Source organism: Nanorana parkeri, unplaced genomic scaffold, assembly GCF_000935625.1.
Source record: "Nanorana parkeri isolate BGI_ZX_2015 unplaced genomic scaffold, ASM93562v1 scaffold2388, whole genome shotgun sequence".
Lineage (NCBI taxonomy): Eukaryota > Metazoa > Chordata > Amphibia > Anura > Dicroglossidae > Nanorana > Nanorana parkeri.
The window spans coordinates 90,567-114,154 of record NW_017308656.1 but is presented as its reverse complement, the minus strand read 5'-3'; the positions used below and the strand labels follow the sequence as shown (position 1 = coordinate 114,154).

Below are 23,588 nucleotides of genomic sequence, written 5' to 3'. Positions count from 1 at the left end.
GTTATGTTTTACTGAAATAACTTTATTCAACAGTCAACAAAGAACAATACTTTATATCACAGAAGTCCAATGTATATATATCGTATTTATAACGCGTTTTACAGGCACAATAATGAAAATCCAACTTTATCAGTAAAACAAGAAAGAACAACGATGTTCGAAAGTCGCTCTGGACCCAACGATTGTCCAGTTGGTAGTTCTCTCCGATGGTATGGCAGTGCCGCGTGGACAACGTTTCTGGATTTGGTGCCGGCAGCTTCTCCGTGACAAATCGTTTTGCGTTTCGGGGGTCGGAAAACGTCCCCTTCATCAGGGCTTGAATGAGAAACAATGCGTATAGAGAGGACCGGATGAAGAGTACGATGCGTATAGAGCGGACCGGATGAAGAGTACGATGCGTATAGAGCGGACCGGAGGAAGAGTACGATGCGTATAGAGAGGACCGGATGAAGAGTACGATGCGTATAGAGCGGACCGGATGAAGAATACGATGCGTATAGAGAGGACCGGAGGAAGAGTACGATGCGTATAGAGAGGACCGGATGAAGAGTACGATGAGTATAGAGAGGACCGGAGGAAGAGTGCGATGCGTATAGAGCGGACCGGATGAAGAATACCATGCGTATAGAGCGGACCGGATGAAGAGTACGATGCGTATAGAGCGGACCGGATGAAGAGTACGATGCGTATAGAGAGGACCGGATGAAGAATACGATGCGTATAGAGCGGACCGGATGAAGAGTACGATGCGTATAGAGAGGACCGGATGAAGAATACGATGCGTATAGAGAGGACCGGATGAAGAATACGATGCGTATAGAGAGGACCGGAGGAAGAGTACGATGCGTATAGAGCGGACCGGATGAAGAATACGATGCGTATAGAGAGGACCGGATGAAGAATACGATGCGTATAGAGCGGACCGGATGAAGAATACGATGCGTATAGAGCGGACCGGATGAAGAATACGATGCGTATAGAGCGGACCGGATGAAGAGTACGATGTCTGAAGACCGGACCGGATTGTTCCTCATTGAAGCTATGATGAAGAGGAACCATTTCTGGTCCCCGCCACACGTTGGCTTCATCTGATCTCACATGGGAAGAAGCTTCAATCTCAGATTCTGGTCTAGCAGAACGTCCAATAGCAGCCTAGAAGAAGTCCCGCGTACAGTTCCCTACACGTGGCCATGAGCTGTGAGGGACCAAATCAGTGCTGCTCGTTCAGAGGACCGTATTACTACAATTCAAGCCCTGAAGACCCAGAACTATGAAACCAAACCACAGCAAAAACTTCAATACACGATTGCCCCGCCCCCAATACACTGCAGCACGCATAATGCCCCATCCAACCCCTCTCACAGAGAACCTCCCACAAGTTCCCCGGCATTCTAACGTCTCTCGAGGTCTCAGGTCTTCATCCATCACGAGGATCTCCAACTCTCCCCGATGGATTTTATATCAAAAAGATGAACGAGGACAACCCAATGTGGGCAGTACGAGAGGCGGAACCTGTAACAGGTCCCACATCTGGAGGCTCCAAGCTTAAGAAGAAGCCACCAGAAACCTCCAACCACCTATAGCCGATATGTCACCTCATCCAGACTGTACAGAACCTCTTACTGACAAATAACTAGGATTATGGACTAGTGGGCACCACCTCTGATATCTAATTAGATTTCCCGCACTCTGAACACGAAAAGCTGCCCAGCACCCTAGCGTGTGTGAATTCTCAGGTGTGCGACAAGTCCTGCCTTGTCAATGAAACATTTCCCGCACTCTGAACATAAATAAGGACGCTCCCCCGTATGAATTCTCTGGTGCGTACGAAGTATGCCCTTGTCAATGAAACTTTTCCCGCACTCTGAGCATGAGTAAGGACGTTCGCCCGTATGAATTCTCTGATGTTTGTTGAGTTTCCCCTTCTCGATGAAACGCTTACCGCACTCTGGACACGAATAGGGACGCTCGCCCGTGTGAGTTCTCTGGTGTGTGTTAAGGCTTCCTTTCGCAGCAAAACTTTTCCCGCACTCTGAACATACGAAAGGACGCTCCCCCGTGTGAGTTCTCTGGTGTACCTGAAGAGCTCCTTTCATTAGGAAACATTTCCCGCAGTGTGAACATGAGAAAGGGCGCTCACCGCTGTGAGTTCTCTGGTGTTTAAGAAGCTGAGTGTTGTTAATGAAACATTTCCCACAGTCTGGACACGAGAAAGGACGCTCATTAGTGTGAACTATCTGGTGTTTCAGAAGCTCTCCTTTCTTAAAGAAACATTTCCCACAGTCTGAACACGAGTAAGAAAGTTCCCCTGTGTGTCGTTTCTGATGTGTAAGGAGGTCTCCCTTCTTAATGAAACGTTTTCCACACTCTGAACAAGAATAGGGGCGCTCACCTGTGTGAATTCTCTCGTGAACAACAAGTGAACTTTTCACACTGAAACATTTTCCACACACCGAACACGAATATGGACGCTCACCCGTATGAATCCTCTGGTGGATTGCAACAGCAGTTTTCATAAGGAATCTTTTCCCACACACTGGACATGAATAAGGACGCTCACCCGTGTGACTTTTCTGGTGTATAATAAGGCTCCCTTTCTCAGTGAATCTTTTCCCGCACTCTGAACATGAATAAGGACGCTCACCTGTATGAATTCTCTGATGTTTAACAAGGTTTACTTTGTGAGTGAAACATTTCCCGCATTCTGAACATGGATAAGGACGCTCACCCGTGTGACATCGCTGGTGCAGGGAAAGTTTTGCTTTATCAATAAAACTTTTCCCACACTCTGGACATCGGAATGGACGCTCCCCCGTGTGACGTCTTTGGTGGATAATAAGTTTTGCTTTTTCAACGAAACATTTCCCGCATTCTAAACACGAGTAACGGCGCTCTTCCTGCTTCTCTGTGTGAATTTTCTGGTGGTTAAGAAGGTGACCTTTCCGAATGAAACTTCTCCCGCACTCGGAACAAAAATGGGGACCTTCATCTATGTGGATTTTTTGGTGTCTAATAAGTGATCTGTTTTCACTGAAACTTTTCCCACACTGTGAACATGTCAGTGAACTATCGCCGGTGTGGACCACTTTATGGCTTCTAGAAGATTCCTTGGCTGTATAACTAATGGTTTGGCCTTTAGTGTTTATGACTTACTTGTGTCCATATGTAGAGAAGATTCCTCCTGTTCACTCTTCATAGTCATCTGCCTCTCCTCTATAGACTGCTGAGCTCCTCCCACCAACGTCTCTTCTTCTTCCTTTTTAATCTCAACTTTGAAGTTTTTCGGTTCTTCACCCTAGAGATGACGGAATACATTGATAAATAAAGACGAGATTACACAGAAGAACATCATCTCATATCGGACAATACATTTTAGGACCACATGGTCAATTCCATCCACCTGATCACGGTGAGGGATGGTGAGATCTTCCTGTGTGGAGTCCCGGGAATACAGAGCACTTTCCTCCTCCATAGACTGCTGATCTCTTCTCACCAATGTATCTTCTTCTTCCTCTTTAACCTGAGGTTTGATGTCTTTAGGTTCCTCACCCTAAACCCCAAAGAACATTTTAGTTAGGAGATTACAATGAATGTCCTCTCAGAGATGAAATAATAAATATTAGGTCCCATCTACCTGACCATGGTGGGGGATGGCGAGATGTTCCTGGGTGGGATCCCGGGAATACAGAGGATGGGGACATCTCTCTGGTGGGTTTCTATTACTAGATGGCTCCATCTTGACATTCTTATGAAGCTCCTTATGTCCTTCTGAAAACTCCTCCATGACACCACATTCATCTTCTTCTTCTTTAACAACAGTATTATAATCCACGAGGTCTCCACTCTGAATATGAAAATAGAACATCTGTGACCAAAACAACTTGTGTACAACTCATAACTCTCAATATCTGTTATTACTCTACCTGATCATGGTGGGGGACGGTGAGATCTTCCTGTGTGGAGTCCCGGGAATACAGAGGACGGGGACATCTCTCTGGTGGGTTCCTCTTACTGGATCCATCTGTAGGGAACACACACACTGACTGAATACATTGTTTCTATGTGTGTATCAGATGATGGGGGATGTAGGTGGAGCCTCCGTACTGCTCTCTCCTCTTACCCGGTGATGTGAGGGGCGGCTCATTCTCCATCACCACGTCCTTGTAGAGATCCCGGTGTCCTTCTAGATACCCCCACTCCTCCATCTGGATCTTCTTGGTGACTTCTAGGATCTTCTTACCACCGTTTTCCTCTGTGGTCAGGCGGTGAGGTGGAGGCTCTGTGATCGGTGATGTTCTGGGAAGATAGGTGTTAATGTATCACCAGACATTTTGGAGATAAGACATCACAGTGACTATGGAGGATGAGGACGGACATGACAAGGGGGTTACCGGGTGTAGATATAAAATATCTTATTACCTCCTCTGCTGCCAGTTCCAGCAATGTCTCCTCTCTACTTCCTCCCAACTCACCTCTCACCCGGAACTTCCTCTTGGCACTGTTACATCACTTCCTTTCTACATCTGATGTGACTTCCTGTCTGTAGACACCACTGAGAACGGATGAGGTCACCATCTTGTGGAGAATATAAAAAATTGCATCCTTCCTGATTTCCTTTCGGCATTCGCTCCTTGGTGCATGTTTCCGTTCCTTCGCCTATGTTACACCTGAGTTATCTCTCACCGCGACGTAATAATCATCCGGCAATTGTAAAATGTATCAATGTGGGAATTACAGAATGAGGAACAGGAATTGTAATTGTCTTCCGGGTTAGAGTGTCGATGGAAAAGTGTATATTGGCGTCCAAACATTCTGCCATGGGAAAAACGAGCGTAGGGACACAAGGCGGTCATCTTTTATCATCGAGGTCCTTTCTGGAAACATCTGGGAAGACGTTTCCGATATCTTCTGTTCAAGTCCTCCTGTAGAAGCGCCAACCGCCGAGGATGGAAAACGCCGTAGACAACCACGGGAACTGAGTCCAGCAGTCCAGAAATACGTCAAGATTTCATCCCTTGGACTCAGAAGACGTCGGCCACCGCTATCAGCTGATGGCATAACCAAATGGCACGCTGTCGCACCCAACCACAGCACAGAGAAGTCCTATCAGAAGTGGTCTTCATGGTGGACATTGTTAAAGTGACACCAAAGTCAGGAGTTAAACCGTAAAAATACAACCAAGTCCTTTAACTATGAACAACAATGTATCTTATTTGTGTATCACTCGGCTGGAGATCCTCCAATCATCTCTGACACTGTCCTTCCTTCTGGAGGGGGGCCACATCTGTTCCCCATGGTCCCTGTGTGTGTTGTAAAGTAGTCACCTCTCCAAGCCCCCCCCTCCCCCGGGCTGGACTACAATCTCAATACAAATTAATAAACTAGACATGAGATTGTAGTCCATCCCGGATGGGAGCTTGGAGCGGGGACTACTCTACAACACACATGGAACTTGAGGAACACAAGTAGCCCCCCTCCAGGCTTGGACTCTTGGTTTTCAGTAGAGGATGTCCCAAGGACTGATCAACCCTTGTGGCCTCCAGGCTACTTTCCTGCAGGTGTCAACAGGTCCTGGCCCTCAGGATTACCCCACCAGGCTGGAAGGATGGCAGATAAGTTTGGTCAAAGTCTAAGAGGTCAAGGCATGCATAGAGTAAGGCAAGAGTAAGAGGAAAGAGCACGGTGGGCAACAAGGGCAGGAGATATGGGCAGCGTCAATCCAGGTCAGCAACTAGTAAGGCAGAACAACGATTGGCTCAGTCATGAAGTAGCTGGCAAGAAGGTAGAGCAGCGTCCACCATTGTTGCAGAATTCTTTGTTCTTCAGTTCTCTTTGATGGCCATTGTCACGCTGGAGATAACCATAGGCTTTCCACCATTGTGTTGGCGCCTGTGCCTGATGTTGGGCGTAAAACACCCTCCTTGGCATCTGTTCGCGCCCAACATCAGGGACAAGCGCCAACACAACGGTGGAAAGCTCCGGGCTCCAGTTCTTCAGATCTCCAGATAGTTCTGGTTGATGGCCATTGTCACAATGCCCATCGAACGAGAACTATATGGAGACCTGAAGAACAAAGAATTCTACAACCGCTGGTTTGGCCCAACAGAGCCCTGACCCCGCCACCATAGAGCTGGTCTGGGATTGGAGACGGAAGGAAGTACAACAGACAGAAGTCCGCAGAGGAACCGTGAGGAGTCCTCCAGGATCCTCGTACAACCTACCACATGAAGACCTCCAGACACTCTATGGGCATGTACTGTACCTTAGAGATTATTGAAGAATTCTGGTCCTTTATTAAAAAAATAAAAAAAAAGGACAACAAACAGAATATTGTAATTCTCAGAACTTTCGTTTATTAAAAAAAATTGATTACCAGTCAATAGGACAAAGTTTGAATCTAAATCAAGACAAGTCAGCGCTGTGTGTAGAGGAGCAGATTGCTAGAATGGAATCCCTGCAGACCAATACCGATCACATGACACCCCGAAAATGTTCTATATCTCCCCATACTGGTAATATGTCTACCCACCTCCCCTCCCCCCGGAGAATCTGGAGCTCGTAGGGTTCCAATCATTCCCGGGTATTCTTCTACCGGCTGAGATCCCGGGCTCTACATCCCCACTGAGGCCATTATGAGGAGCTCCTTGTCTCCATGTTGGATTTTTATTTCATATTGTAGAGAATGTAAGAAGAGGAATGAGGACGCCCCAATGTAAGAGAGCCGGGAACTGGAGAAGATCTCACCATTGAAGACACAGTCCTGACGTTTGTCAGGACATACCCCAGTTGCTCGATGTACTCTGCAGTCCCACCCGTTAAATGCTAATTCTGACGTGCAATTAGATTTCCTTTATGTTAGAACATTTCCCGCACGCTGAAAATGAAACAGGACTTTAGCCAGCGTGGGTTCTCTGATGTTTAACAAGGTTTCCTTTAGCAGAGAAACACTTCCCGCACACAGAGCATGAGAAAGGGCGCTCGCCCGTGTGAATTCGCTGGTGGTTCACAAGGTCTCCTTTCTGAATGAAACACTTCTCACACTCTGGACATTGGAAAGGGCGCTCGCCGGTGTGACTTCTCTGGTGCTTCAGAAGTTTGCTTCTTTCATTAAAACCTTTCCTGCAGACTGTACATGAATAGGGGCGCTCACCTGTGTGAATTCTCTGGTGAATAAGAAGGTCTGAATTCTGAATGAAGCTTTTCCCGCACTCTGAACATGAATACGGTCGCTCACCAGTGTGAATTCTCTGGTGTATAACAAGTGAATTTTTCACCCTGAAACATTTTCCACACATGGAGCATGAATAAGGACGCTCACCCGTATGGATTCTGTGGTGTATAACAAGTGAAGTTTTCATAAGGAAACCTTTCCCACACACTGAACAAGAATGGGGACGCTCACCCGTGTGACTTTTCTGGTGTATTACAAGGCTGCCTTTCTCTGTGAAACATTTTCCGCACTCTGAACATGAATAAGGTCGCTCACCTGTATGAATCCTCTGGTGTTTAACAAGGTTTACCTTGTGAGTAAAACATTTCCCGCATTCTGAACATGGATAAGGACGCTCACCTGTGTGACATCTCTGGTGCAGAGAAAGTTTTGCTTTATCAATGAAACATTTCCCACACTCTGGACATGAGAATGGACGCTCCCCCGTGTGACGTCTCTGGTGTATTATAAGTTTTGCTTTCTCAACTAAAAGTTTCCCGCATTCTAAACATGAGTAACGGCGCTTTTCTTGCTTCTCTGTGTGAATTTTCTGGTGGTTAAGAAGGTGACCTTTCCGAATGAAACTTCTCCCGCACTCGGAACAAAAATGGGGACCTTCATCTATGTGGATTTTTTGGTGTCTAATAAGTGATCTGTTTTCACTGAAACTTTTCCCACACTGTGAACATGTCAGTGAACTCTCTCCAGAATGGACCCCTTTATGACTTCTAGAAGATTCCTCGGGATTAGATGGATCTGTTGATCTCTCCGCACTCTGAGATCTCAGATGGATATCTGGAGTAACAGTCTGTGATTGGTCAGAAAATTTCCCAGGATTAGATCAGCGGGCGGCCCTCTAATATGCCTGATTAGAGGGCCGCATCGCCTCGGTATGCGATCCGTGCTGGCTGGATCAGGCCGACGCAGCCCTCTAATCAGGCATGTTAGAGGGCAGCCCACTGGGGCCTCTCGAGGATTTCTCTATGAACCGAGCTCATTCCCATCACCAATGGAGGACTCTCTATGAACCGAGCTCATTCCGATCATCTAAGTATTTCGGACATTTGTAAAGAACGACTCAGAACAGAACATCGTAGGTGTCGGACTTTTTGGTTTATTTCACAAAGTCAGAACAAGTGATCAACAGACAATACATCTTCAATCTAAATCTATCATATTTATTGATAATTATAAGTTGGGCGGAGCTTAAAAATCCAACTTTCTCAGGAAAACAAAGGTCAGTGACGTACAAGAGCCAATAGGAATCTATATACACAGCGGTCTATGGATTCCCGTACTTGGCCGTGTATGGGGCCGTCTGTGTGAGTGCGGGAAAAGTGTTCAGAGAAGATTACTAGAATGGAATCCCTGCAGACCCATAACGATCACATGACACCCCAAAAACTTCAATATATGAATTCCAGCGCCCCCAAATACACTGTGGTCTACATAGCAAACTACATGAGCCTATCTGTCCCCTCTGCCAGAGGCTCCTGGGGCTAAGAGTGTTCCTCGGTGTTCTTACTGGTCCTGAGCTCCCATACATACCTGCCTTGGGTATGAGGGGCTTCCACTTATCATACAGGGCAATACAAACGGAGGAATGAGGACACCTCAATGGGGGCAGATAAGAGAGCCAGGAACTGTAGCAAGAAGATCACACCATTGAACCCTCCAAAAAAATAGAAGCCAGCTGTAGACCCCGCCCACTGGACTCCACCTAGATCTAAAATGGGCCTCTTTTGCCATGACATATCCCTTTTATAAACGCATTGTTATCACACAGTTGTTCTATGTACTCAACAGTTCCACCCGCTATATGCCCCTTCGGTGTAACTGGATTTTCTTTATGTTCACATATATTCCACGCTCCGACCCTGAAAAAGGACTCTAGCTAGTGTGAAGTCTCTGATGTTTAATGAGGTTTCCTTTCTCAGAGAAACTTTTCCCGCACACGGGGCAGGAGAAAGGACGCTCACCCGTGTGAATTCTCTGGTGGTTAACAAGGTCTCCTTTCTTAATGAAACATTTTCCGCAATCCGAGCACTGGAAAGGGCGTTCGCCGGTGTGGCTTCTCTGGTGTTTAATCAACGTGCCTTTTTCATTAAAGCTTTTCCCGCACGTTGTACACGAATAAGGGCGCTCACCCGTGTGAATTCTCTGGTGAGTGAGAAGGTCTGCCTTCTGAGTGAAGCTTTTCCCGCATTCGGGGCATGAGAAAGGACGCTCACCTGTGTGTATTCTCTGGTGTCTAACAAGCGAATTTTTCACCCTGAAGCATTTTCCACACACTGAACATGAATAAGGGCGCTCACCCGTGTGAATTCTCTGGTGTATAACAAGCGTAGTTTTCATAATGAAACCTCTACCGCATACTGAACACGAGTAAGGACGCTCGCCTGTGTGACTTTTCTGGTGTATATGAAGGCTTCCTTTCTCGGTGAAACTTTTCCCACACTCTGAACACGTATAAGGACGCTCACCCGTATGAATCCTCTGGTGTTTAAGAAGGTCTCCTCTCTGGACAAAACTTTTCCCGCACTCTGAACACGGATAAGGACACTCACCTGTGTGTCTTTTCTGATGTAGAAGTAGTTTTGCTTTCTCGGCAAACGTTTTCCCGCACTCTGAACACGAGAAAGGACGCTCAGTCGAGTGTCTTTTCTGATGCGCAAGAACTTTTGCTTTGTCAGCAAAGCCTTTCCCACACTCGGAACATGAGAAAGGCCGCTCACCTGTGTGACCTCTCTGGTGTGTAATAAGTTTTGCTTTCTCCAAAAAAACTTTCCCGCACACTGAACAAGATAAACGATATTCCTCAGTATGATATTTCTGGTGGTTAATAAAATTTCCTTTCCGAGCAAAATCTTTCCCACACTCGGTACATGAATACGGACCCTCATCTATGTGAATTTTCTGGTGTCTAATGAGCTTTCCTCTCTCAGCAAAACTTTTACCGCACTCTGAACACGAAAAAGGACGTTTGGCAGTATGACTCTTCTGGTGCCTACCCAGGTCTCCTTTGTCAGTGAAACATTTTCCGCACTCTAAACATGCATAGGAACGATTCCCAACATAGTGTCCATCTGCAGGAAAGAAAATATTTGAAGGTTTTCTGCCTTCATCTATATAAATACCACGTTTAGGGTTTTCATTATCATTACATTTTGGGTAAACTTTGATCACCTCATGGAAGATCCTAATTATATATTTTATACTCATAGAAGTGGAATCGTGAAATGTCTCAGCGTTCAGAACTTACTTGTGTCGATACTCAGAGACGACTGATCTTGGCTTTTGGATCCGCTCACCGACGTCTCTTCTTCTTCCTCCTTCACCTCAACTTTGATGTATCCGAGATCTTCATCCTAAACCCCGGAGAAGACATCGGGATAAAATAACTTCCAATAACAGGAGATGACACAGAAGAATCTCTTTCATGATGGGAATCATGTTTGAGTTCTGTTGCCCAGTCCCATCTACCAGATCATGTGTGATTATCCGACGTGGAATCCCGGGAACACAGAGGACTTTCCTCCTCCATAGACTGCCGATCTACACTCACCAACGTATCATCTTCCTCTTTGACCTCGGGTTTGGTGTCTTTAGGTTCTTCACCCTAAACCCCAAAGAAAACATATTAGTTACCTAGAAGAATGTCCTCTCCGAGTCGAGGGAATAAATACAGTATTAGGTTCTAGGCCCTCAATCCCACCTACCTGATCATGGTGGGGGATGGTGTGATCTTCCTTTGCGGAATCCTGAGGACGAGAACATCTACTACTGGATGGCTCCATCATGGCGTCCTTGTGTTCTTCTGAAATCTCCTGCATGACACCGTACTCCTCATCCTCCTCTTTGTACTCTTCTTTAATAACAATGTTATAATCCCCGAGGTCTCCACTCTGAATATAGAATAAAAAGTTCAATGTAACAAACACGCTTCTGTATAAATTATAACTTTCGGTGATGGTCAATCATCTACCTGATCATGGTGGGGGAGGGCGAGATCCTCCTGGGTGGGATCCCGGGAATACAGGGGGCGGGGACATCTCTCTGGTGGGTTCCTCTTACTGGATCCATCTGTAGGAAACACACACACTGACTGAATACATTGTTTCTATGTGTGTATCAGATGATGGGGGATGTAGGCGGAGCCTCCGTACTGCTCTCTCCTCTTACCCGGTGATGTGAGGGGCGGGGCATTCTCCATCACCACGTCCTTGTAGAGATCCCGGTGTCCTTCTAAGTCCCCCTACACCTCGGTGAGATAGACGGTGACTTCCGAGAACCTTCCTCACCTCTCTCTGGTCAGGTCTATGTTTTATTACTAGAGATACAAGTTATGTTATATGACGGCCCCGGAATCTTCCTCGGCTCCTCCTGATCCATACGGGTCACTCCTCCCTGTAGACAGATAATAAAGTGAGAATGATCTGGACTGTATTGGGATGAATGATGTCTACACAGAGATCCTCCATCGTTCTGACATCTCAGGTGGCTTCTTTTCATATATAATTGGCCTTCTTGATTTTACTGAATGCAAACCCGTCAGCCTGAAAGCCAACTCCACCAGAAGAGATCTGTGGACATCTGTGCGGGTATTGGTGTTTGTGATCACATGACAGAGAAAGGCCAACAAGTCAACTTACGTTAAAGACCTGGCGTCCATTCTAGAAGAGAGCCAACAAAAACCCCCGAGACAGCTTCATGGAAGATGGATAAATGGCTCTATATTTAGGATGTATCCGGTCTATAAATGGCGGCTCTGGATGGACGGTTGGATAAAGGGCTCTATATTTAGGATGTATCCGGTCTATAAATGGTGGCTCTGGATGCACAGTTGGATAAATGGTTCTATATTTAGGATGTATCCGGTCTATAAATGACGGCTCTGGATGGACGGTTGGATAAATGGCTCTATATTTAGGATGTATCCGGTCTATAAATGGCGGCTCTGGATGGACAGTTGGATAAATGGCCATCACAGTGACTATGGAGGACGAGGACGTACATGACGGGGAGAGGGGTTACCGGGTGTAAATATAAAATAATATCTTATTACCTCCTCTGCTTCCACTTCCAGCAATGTCTCCTCTATGTTCCAACTAATCTCTCTCCCAGAACTTCCTGTCTTCACATGACATCACTTCCTGTTTTTACCTAATATCACTTCCTGTGGTTGTTTGGCATCACTTCCTGTCTGTGCGTTCCACTGACGATAAGTGAGGTCACCATCTTGTGGGGAATATAAAAACTACAGCGTAGGGTCTGAATTCGGTGTCGGAGGCTTCTCGCCGCGTTCCTTCGTCTTGTTTTCTATTTTATACAAATAAATATTTTGAAAATAGGGAAGAAACTAAAATACATTCAAAAATGTCCTTCGAAAGCTTTATTTTCTAGTTTTGGATGGAGTAGGGAAGGATTAGAACCCCTGTCAGGATTTACGGCTATCCGGGGTTCCCTTGGAAAGATTTCCCCTCCCTTCCTGTCCCCCTGAATACGCCCCCCCCCCCCAGACAGGAAGTGAGGGTAAATCTGCAGTAAGGACACAGATGGAAATTAATATCTGACAAAGTTTCTATTTCTCACCTACACTACAGACAAAATCTGTTCTGTGTAGGCATTGGAGAGCTCCCCTCGTTTCCTGCCTGGTGAAGACCGTTGTCAGAGGGACAGGAAGTGAGGGGAAATTTCTGTAAAGGAGCCGCAGAAGGACAACCAACAGGGGTTAGTCCATGACATAGATACTTATGTTATTTATAAAATTATTTTGTAATTGTCTCTTCCTGGCTCCTTCTCATGTCAGCCTACCACAGGTCAGCTTAGCCCCGCGACCCCGAAGGACAGCCACCTAACTAGTCGATAAATGTTTGTACGTATCTCCATCTATATATCTCCATCTACGTATTACTATCTACGTATCTCCGTCCATGTATCTCCATCTAAGTATCTCCATCTACGTATCTCCATCTACGTATCTCCGTCCATGTATCTCCATCTAAGTATCTCCATCTACGTATCTCCATCTACCTATCTCCATCTACCTATCTCCATCTACCTATCTCCATCTACGTATCTCCATCTACGTATCTCCATCTACGTATCTCCATCTACGTTTCTCCATCTACGTATCTCCATCTACGTATCTCCATCTATGTATCTCCATCTACGTATCTCTATTCATGTATCTCCATCTACGTATCTCTATCCATGTATCTCCATCTACGTATCTCTATCCATGTATCTCCATCTACGTATCTCTATCCACGTATCTCTATCCATGTATCTCCATCTACGTATCTCTATCCATGTATCTCCATCTACGTATCTCTATCCATGTATCTCCATCTACGTATCTCTATCTACGTATCTCTATCTATGTATCTCCATCTATGTATCTCCATCCATGTATCTCTATCTACGTATCTCTTTCTACGTATCTCTATCTACGTATCTCTATCTACGTATCTCTATCTACATATCTCTATGCATGTATCTCCATCTACGTATCTCCATCTACGTATCTCCATCTACGTATCTCTATCCACGTATCTCTATCCACGTATCTCTATCTACGTATCTCTATCCATGTATCTCCATCTACGTATCTCCATCTATGTATCTCCATCTACGTATCTCTATTCATGTATCTCTATCCATGTATCACTATCTACGTATGTCCATCTTTATATCTCCATCTAAGTATCTAAGTATCTCCATCTAAGTATCTCCATCTACGTATCTCCATCTACATATCTCTATCTACGTATCTCCATCTACGTATCTCCATCTACGTATCTCTATCTACGTATCTCTATCCATGTATCTCCATCTACATATTTCTATCTATTTATCCAAAATTGACTGCGCTAGGAAGGTGAATAAAATTAAATTAAATTAAAGTACCAGCTGCAACAATGTGTATCAGTGTGATCAGATGTGAACTAGTATGTTGCGCTTGGTTGAAATCTCTTACGTGCGATTTTGTTTCAATATTTCATTGTGATAATGTAATCTTTAAACACATAAGTGATTTATATCATAGAGTGAAATAAAGAATTAAATATATATTAAATAAACATGCAAGTGAATAATACCAATTAATAAACCTTATCTCATCTTATAATTATTTGATCTCTACTACATGATGGTATTAGTGAAAACAGCACATATATAATGTGATTTATATCATAGAGTGAAATAAAGAATTAAATATATATTAAATAAACATGCAAGTGAATAATACCAATTAATAAACCTTATCTCATCTTATAATTATTTGATCTCTACTACATGATGGTATTAGTGAAAACAGCACATATATAATCGGAATGTCACCCGTATAAATATATGTGAATCACTATAAACTATATAAATATAACAAGGTTATATAACAGAGGAAGAAATTATTAGATGAACGGCAGAGTCCAACAAAAAAAAAAAATATATAACGGCCAAATGAAAAGACCGCTATCTATCCACCCTAATAGAGTGGGATTATTTTAGGCATACAATTTCCCGAGGTCAGTTTGTCCTATTTATACAATGTCTCAGTTCGGAGTGTGCTTATGGGAGGAATCAAGTTCTTGGAATCAAACTGCGAAAATTAATGATGGTACGTTGAAAATAACCAAGTATCTGTTACTTTATCTTCCGTCGACGGATCCACGGAGCTCCTATTTTCAGCCTCCGTTTTCCTCTCCTGCATACAGCTTGCTCTCCCTCTCGTTGCCGACGGTCCGCACCCTCCAGGTGTAATTGGGGAGTCCAACCCCAGATAGCGAGGATAACTTGCTACAAACTTGTGGCGGGGTGAAATTGTAATTCTTGGTAACTTGCTGCGCACGTTCCTGGCGGGTTGTAGACTCGCAGCACAACTTCTACGCGACACTTTTTGAATTTGTAGCAAATTTGCTCGGCAAGTCTCCAGCAAGAGTCCCGCAGGTCTTAGCAAGAGCTCTGCAAGCTCGCCGGTCTGGAGACTCGCGGTGCAGACTTGATGTATTTGCGCAACAAAATTGTGAAGCTCGGCAAGTCTGCAATAGTTTAGCGAGTCATTTTCAAACTTGCAGCACAATTTCTTGCTATCTGGGAACCAAGAGAGTGGAGAAAAGTAGAGTGGCAGTTTGATTCCAAGAACTTGATTCCTCCCATAAGCACACTCCGAACTGAGACATTGTATAAATAGGACAAACTGACCTCGGGAAATTGTATGCCTAAAATAATCCCACTCTATTAGGGTGGATAGATAGCGGTCTTTTCATTTGACCGTTATATATATATATTTTTTGTTGGACTCTGCCGTTCATCTAATAATTTCTTCCTCTGTTATATAACCTTGTTATATTTATATAGTTTATAGTGATTCACATATATTTATACGGGTGACATTCAGATTATATATGTGCTGTTTTCACTAATACCATCATGTAGTAGAGATCAAATAATTATAAGATGAGATAAGGTTTATTAATTGGTATTATTCACTTGTAGACGTGTGCGATTCGTTTCGTCCCGAATCGAAATTCGGACGAATTTTCGGACATTCGGATGTATCCGAATTCCGAATTACAGATACAACGAATGCAAACGAATCCGAATTTCCGTTTCCGAAATTCGGTAGCGGTAGTTCGTTCGACCGTTCGTTTCGTTTTCGTTTCTTATTCGTTCGTTGGAGCAAAAAGGAGAAAACCATTTTCCCCCCTCAAATGCCACTTTGCTGCAAACGGACGAACGAAACGAATAAGAAACGAACGGTCGAACGAACTACCGCTAACGAATTTCGTCCGAATTCCGAATCCGAATTGACTTTCACACCCGAATCCCGAAAAACGAAATAACACAAATCCGAATTTAAAACGAAACGAAACTAAACAAATTTTTTGGCAGTGCACATGTCTATTCACTTGCTTGTTTATTTAATATATATTTAATTATTTATTTCACTCTATGCTATAAATCACTTATGTGTTTAAAGATTACATTGTCACAATGAAATATTGAAACAAAATCGCACGTAAGAGATTTCAACCAAGCGCAACATACTAGTTCACATCATATCTCTATCTATGTATCACTACCTATGTATCTATACATACTTCTATGTATCTCTATCTACGTATCTTTCCAAATATCTATCTTACCTCAAATTATCTTTTCATGAGATTCTATTCTTTAAATGATTGTCACAGGGTCAGAACGGGTCATTTGGGGCTTAAACCGCTATTTCCCATTTCGATTATTCGGACTTATCGCATCTTCAGCTTTCATTTCCATGTTGGCGGTTAATCGGCCGTCACTTATGTCCCGGTCCAATACGAGGGTGTATATAGTCGCTCCGTCTATGGCCGCCATGAGGGCGGAGTCACCGGGGTGAAGGCGATTTTATTGAATGCCCCATTTCATCTGCCTGGAGGTGAAGATTATTGTGTATCCAATCCCGGGGGCATCTCATTATCCCGACGTCACCGGGAGAAGACACAACCGCCGATCACCGGAGAATTCGGGTACAAAACACGACTCGGAGGAGAATATTGTGACGTGAAGAACGTTCAACTTTATTTAATCAAATCACAATCATTGATTAACACTCAATACATCAAATCCTATATCACAGAAGTCCAATATATATATATATAAATATATGGAATGAATTCCCAGTATACAGACACAATAATGGAAGGTCCTCTTCATCAGCAAAATGACGAAGAACAATGACGTTCAGCAACCGACCTGAAGAAATGGTCGTTCTGGACCCAACGCTTGTCCAACCGGTGTCTCGATCCATTAGCATTGCAGTGGTGCTTGAACAAGGTTTCCGGATTCGGGGGCCACCAACTTCTACGTGACAAATCATTTCCACAATTTTCGGGGGCCAGAAAAATGTCTTCATCAGGGCTCGAATGGTGAACAATGTGTATAGACCGGACTGGAAGAAGAATACAATGTGCATAGACCAAGCTGGATTGTTCCTCATTCAAGCCCTGATGAAGTGGGACCATTTCTAGTCCCCGTTGGCTTCATCTGATCTTACATTGAAGAAAAAAAACTGCATCTCAGCTCAAATGTTGGTGAGCTTCAATCTCACATCCTTTTAGTAGAGTGGACAATAGCATTCTGTAACTATAAAACCAAAATAGATATCGCTCCAAAGGGGTCCCACCAACCCCTCTCACAGAGAACTTGAGGCTCGTGTGTTTAAGCAAGCTCCACAGTATCCTAATATCTCTTGAGGTCTCAGGTCTTCATCCATCACGAGGAGCTCCAACTCTCCATGGTAGATTTTTATATCATATTATGGAAAATTCAAAAAGATGAATGAGGACAACCCAAAGGTGGGCAGGACGAGAGCCAGGATCTGTAGCAGATCCCACCACCGGAGATTCCAAGCTTTAGAAGAAGCCACCAGTTGCCAAGACTCAGGATAGGAAAAAAGCAAGCTAGTGCTTGTGCCTTCTCTGATGTTCAGCAAGGGCTATCTTCACAATTAAACCTTTCCCGCATTCTTAACATAAAAAAGGATGCTCGCGCGTATGCATCGCCTGATGTTTAGAAAGTCTCTGCTTATCGATGTAACGTTTACCGCACTCCGAACACGAATAGGGGCGCTCTCCCGTGTGAAGTTTCTGGTGATTACTAAGGCTTCTTTTCTCAGTGAAGCTTTTCCCACACTCTGAACACGTATAAGGACGCTCACCCGTATGAATTCTCTGGTGTTTAACAAGATCCCCTTTCTGAGCGAAACATTTCCTGCACTCTGAACACGGATAAGGGCACTCGCCCGTGTGTCTTTTCTGGTGAAGAAGTAGTTTTGCTTTGGAAACAAAGTATTTCCCACACTCGGAACATAGGAAGGGACGTTCACCTGTGTGACTTCTCTGGTGTGTAAGAAGTTTTTCTTTTTCATTAAAAAATTTCCCGCACATTGAACATGAGAAACGATGCTTATCCGGATCACTTTTATGCTGGATGAGATTTCCTGTCACAGCCAAATCTATCCCGCCATTATGAATTCTCTGGTGGCTGACAAGGTCTCCTCTGTCAATGAAACTTTTTCCACACTCTGAACATGCATAGTTGCGGTTCCAAACAAAGTCTCCATCTATTGAAACACAATTATTAAATATATGGTTTCAGTATTTTTCATGCCTTTCATTCCAGAGTCATACATGTTGGTAGAACTCAGCACATGCACCGTGCCATGGGATTGGGAGCAATTACATCACCAGATCAATGCGACCAGATCAATGCGACCATCCCCCCAAACTACACCGGGAGAGAATGTGTGTACAGTGGTGTCATTGTTACTGTGAGAGTGGAGATGGACCTTCCTCCACCTCAGTTCTAGGAGACCTACTGAAGACCAGAGATGGACCTTCATATGGTGTACAGTATCTCCTCCTCATTTGTTGGTCACATGACGTTATATTGAGGAATGGAGATGGACCTTCATATGGTGTACAGTATCTCCTCCTCATTTGTTGGTCACATGACGTTATATTGAGGAATGGAGATGGACCTTCATATGGTGTACAGTATCTCCTCCTCATTTGTTGGTCACATGACGTTATATTGAGGAATGGAGATGGACCTTCATATGGTGTACAGTATCTCCTCCTCATTTGTTGGTCACATGACGTTATATTGGGGAATGGAGATGGACCTTCATATGGTGTACAGTATCTCCTCCTCATTTGTTGGGGACATGATCTTTATGTGGGTTTTCCGCCTTCATCTAGATCAACCACAACTTTAGGGTTTCCATTATTAACATTTTTGGGGGTTACCTTGTTGGACTTGTATCTTTTTTATTTATCCCATGTAAGGTCCTAAATATATATTTTAATCTCTACTATGTAAAATTGGAATTGTGAAATGTCTCAGCGTTCAGTGTTTATTACTTACCCGTGTCGATTTGTAACGACCACGTTGGATTCATCTCCCCCTCCTCCTCCATAGACTGCTGAGCTCCACTCACCAACGTCTCTTCTTCTTCCTTAAACACAGCTTTGAGATATTTTAATTCTTCACCCTAAACCAGAGGAGACATCTGGATAAACCTCCAGTAGGATATGACATAGAAGAATGTTCTCTTTCATGTTTAGAATCGATTTTGAGATCCATTACCCAGTGCTAGCTACAAGATCATGTGTGTGTACAGTTGTGATTATCCCATGTGGAATCCCGGGAACACAGAGGACTTTCCTCCTCCATAGACTGCTGATCTACACTCACCAATGTATCGTCTTCTTCCTCTTTAACCTTGGGTTTGATTTCTTTAGGTTCCTCACCCTAAACACCAAAGAAAACAGCTTAGTTAAGAGATTACATAGAAGAATGTCCTCTCATAGTCCAGAGAATAAATATTAAGTTCTTGTCCGTCAATTCCACCGACCTGATCATGGTGGAGGACGATGAGATCTTCCTGTGCGGAATCCCGAGGATACGGAGGACTTTCCTCCTTCACAGAGTGCTGGTCTACACTCACCAATGTATCTTCTTCTTCCTCTTTTATTTCAGGTTTGATGTCGTTATGTTCTTCACCCTGAACCCCAAAGAAAACATTTTACACAGAAGAATGTCCTCTCATAGTTGGGAGAATAAATATTAGGTTCTTATCTCCCAATTCCACCAACCTGATCATGGTGGGGGATGGTGAGATCTTCCTGTGTGGAATCCCGGGAATACAGAGGACGGGGAGAGCTTTCGGATGGGTTTCTACTACTAAATGACTCCATCATGACATCATTGCAAAGGTCCTTGTGTTCTCCTGAAAAATCCTCCATCACACCATATTCCTCATCCTCCTCTTTGCACTCTTCTTTAACAACAATATTATTCTCCCCGAGGTCTCCACTCTGAATATATAATAAAACACCCAATGTAACAAATGCACATGTTCATAAACCCCAACTACCAATAGTTGTTATTCATCTACCCGATCATCGTGAGGGACGGTGAGATCTTCCTGGGTGGAATCCCGGGAATACAGAGGACGGGGACATCTCTCTGGTGGGTTCCTCTTACTGGATCCATCTGTAGGAAACACACACACTGACTGAATACATTGTTTCTATGTGTGTATCAGATGATGGGGGATCTAGGTGGACCTTTCATATGGTGTACAGTATCTCCTCTTCATTTGTTGGCCACATGACGTTATATTGGGGAATGGAGAAGGACCTTCATATGGTGTATATTATCTCCTCTTCATTTGTTGGTCACATGACGTTATATTGAGGACTGGAGATGGACCTTCATATGGTGTCCAGTATCTCCTCCTCATTTGTTGGTCACATGACGTTATATTGGGGAATGGAGATGGACCTTCATATGGTGTCCAGTATCTCCTCCTCATTTGTTGGTCACATGACGTTATATTGAGGAACGGAGATGGACCTTCATATGGTGTACAGTATCTCCTCCTCATTTGTTGGTCACATGACATTATATTGAGGAATGGAGATGGACCTTCATATGGTGTACAGTATCTCCTCCTCATTTGTTAGGAACTTAGGGTTTCGTCGAAGGTACATCGATGATGTTCTTGCTGTTAATAATTCAGGTTTCTTAATCTTTCCCTTACTGAAGCTCTTGAAGTTCTCTATCATAGACAAAGGCAGCACAGACCATAAGTGACCAACAAAGGTTCACACTCTGTATATGGAAAGGGTTCTTCACAAGCTGTGAAAATGAGGACTAGTCTTCAATTGGGTCTTGTACTATGACTCAGCATATTACTGCATAAGGTGACTGGATGAGTTTATAAATACAAAATATTTGAATGGCTGCCGAAGTTTATAGTAAAAACACCGAAAAATGTGTATTTGGAAATTATCCGATCGCTGTTTGGGATAAGAAAACCATTCCCTGTGGAGGAAAATTGGGCCAAGCTTTATGTGGGGTTTCTGCCTTCATCTAGATTAAGAGCACGTTTAGGGTTTTCATTATCATTCATTTTTGGGTTAACTTGATGGACATTTATCTTTTTTTTTCAACCCAGATCCGAAATATTTATTTTATACTAATGGAAGATAATTGGAATTGTGAAATGTCTCAAAGCTCAGTACTCACCCGGGTCGATGTGTAACGACCACGTTGGATTCATCTCCCCCTCCTCCTCCACAGACTGCTGAGCTCCTCTCACCAACGTCTCTTCTTCTTCTTCCTTTTTAATCTCAACTTTGATGTCTTCCAGTTCTTCATCCTAAAACCCCGAAGATGACGGAACACATTGATAAAGACGAGATTACACAGAAGAACATCATCTCATATCGGAGAACGTTTTAGGACCACATGGTCAATTCCATCCACCTGATCACGGTGAGGGACGATGAGATCTTCCTGTGTGGAATCCCGGGAATACAGAGGACTTTCCTCCTCCATAGACTGTTGATCTCTTCTAACCAATGTATCTTCTTCTTCCTCTTTAACCTCAGGTTTGATGTCTTTAGGTTCCCCACCCTAAACCACAAAGAAAACATTTTAGTTAAGAGATTATAAAGAAGAACGTCCTCTCATAGTTGAGAGAATAAATATTAGGTTCTTGTCCCTCAATTCCATCTACCTGACCATGGTGGGGGACGGTGAGATCTTCCTGGGTGGGATCCCGGGAATACAGAGGACGGGGACATCTCTCTGGTGGGTTCCTCTTACTGGATCCATCTGTAGGGAACACACACACTGACTGAATACATTGTTTCTATGTGTGTATCAGATGATGGGGGATGTAGGTGGACCCTCCGTACTGCTCTCTCCTCTTACCCGGTGATGTGAGGGGCGGGGCATTCTCCATCACCACGTCCTTGTAGAGATCCCGGTGTCCTTCTAAATATGCTCCCCCTTCCTCACCTCTCTGGTCAGGTCTCTGTTTTTATTAACAGGGATACAAGTTATGCCATGTGACCTCCCAGAATCCTCCTCACCTCCTCCTGATCTATACAGGACTCTAATGCCTATAGACAGATAATAATCTGAGAATGATCTGGACTGTACCGGGATGAATAAGGTCTGCACAGAGTTCCTCCATCGTTCTGACACCTCAGACGGCTTCCTTTACAATATTGGAGGCCTCATTATAATTGCACTGAATGAAAACCTGGGACTCTATCCAAACCTTTCAGTTTAGGTTCTGACTGGAGAAGATTGTTATGTAGAAAAGGATATGAGAGGAAATCAGCCCCCCGAGGACAGAGTTAGGACATGTGTTCAAGACTTCTTCTGATGGACAGTTGGATAAATGGTTCTATATTTAGGATGTATCCGGTCTATAAATGGCGGCTCTGGATGGACAGTTGGATAAATGGCTCTATATTTAGGATGTATCCGGTCTATAAATGGCGGCTCTGGAGGGACAGTTGTATAAATATAAAATAACATTGTATTACCTCCTCTGTCTGCTGCCAGTTCCAGCAATGTCTCCTCTAGCTTCTCCTAACAAATCTCTAACCCAGAACTTCCTGTTTTCAATTGACATCACCTCCTGTGTTATTGATGTCACTTCCTGTGGTTGTTTGGTATCACTTCCTGTCTGTGCGTTCCACTGACGATAAGCGAGGTCACCATCTTGTGGGGAATATAAAAACTACAGCGTAGGGTCTGAATTCGGTGTCGGAGGCTTCTCGCCGCGTTCCTTCGTCTTGTTCTTCGCATTTTACACAAAGAAATGATTACAAATATTTGGAATGAATGGAACTTCATCGATATGTTAATAATTTTCCCGCCAAAAGCTTCATTGTCTAGTTTTGGATGGAGTGGGGAAGGATTAGATGCCATTTTTTTCTCCACAAAACATTTTCCAAAACACTATTTATTGTGTATCCATTCCCGGGACATCTTATGATCCCGACACCACCGCCGATCACCGGAGAACTCGGGTATAAAACACGACTCGGAGGAGAATATTGTGACGTGAAGAACGTTCAACTTTATTTAATCAAATCACACTCATTGATGGACAATCAATAAATCAAATCTTATATCACAGAAGTACAAAATATATATATGTTACCAAAAGTATTGGGACGCCTTTACACGCACATGAACTCTAATGGCATCCCAGTCTTAGTCCGTAGGGTTCAGTATTGGGTTGGCTCCGCCCTCTAATGGCATTCCAGTCTTAGTCCGTAGGGTTCAGTATTGGGTTGGCTCCGCCCTCTAATGGCCCCCCAGTCTTAGTCCGTAGGGTTCAGTATTGGGTTGGCTCCGCCATCTAATTACATTCCAGTCTTAGTCCGTAGGGTTCAGTATTGGGTTGGCTCCGCCCTCTAATGGCCCCCCAGTCTTAGTCCGTAGGGTTCAGTATTGGGTTGGCTCCGCCATCTAATTACATTCCAGTCTTAGTCCGTCGGGTTCAGTATTGGGTTGGCTCCGCCCT

At 44.0% G+C, this 23,588-nt stretch overlaps 1 protein-coding gene across 1 annotated transcript in view; it reads right to left on the bottom strand.

Moving 5' to 3' along the window:
- Window positions 1–1,715: 1,715 nt before the first annotated feature.
- LOC108801566 (zinc finger protein 850-like) overlaps window positions 1,716–23,588 on the bottom strand; it is a 36,773-nt gene continuing 14,900 nt past the window's right edge. The window contains exons 3-13 of the mRNA XM_018573457.1: window positions 17,790–18,077; window positions 9,190–9,909; window positions 6,903–7,570; window positions 5,799–6,051; window positions 4,829–5,048; window positions 4,192–4,296; window positions 3,724–3,844; window positions 3,494–3,550; window positions 3,243–3,295; window positions 2,235–3,120; window positions 1,716–2,069 (exon numbers count right to left, since the gene is read on the bottom strand). Coding sequence (XP_018428959.1) covers window positions 1,716–2,069; window positions 2,235–3,120; window positions 3,243–3,295; window positions 3,494–3,550; window positions 3,724–3,844; window positions 4,192–4,296; window positions 4,829–5,048; window positions 5,799–6,051; window positions 6,903–7,570; window positions 9,190–9,909; window positions 17,790–18,077 — 3,725 coding nt within the window. The remainder of the gene's footprint in view (window positions 2,070–2,234; window positions 3,121–3,242; window positions 3,296–3,493; window positions 3,551–3,723; window positions 3,845–4,191; window positions 4,297–4,828; window positions 5,049–5,798; window positions 6,052–6,902; window positions 7,571–9,189; window positions 9,910–17,789; window positions 18,078–23,588) is intronic.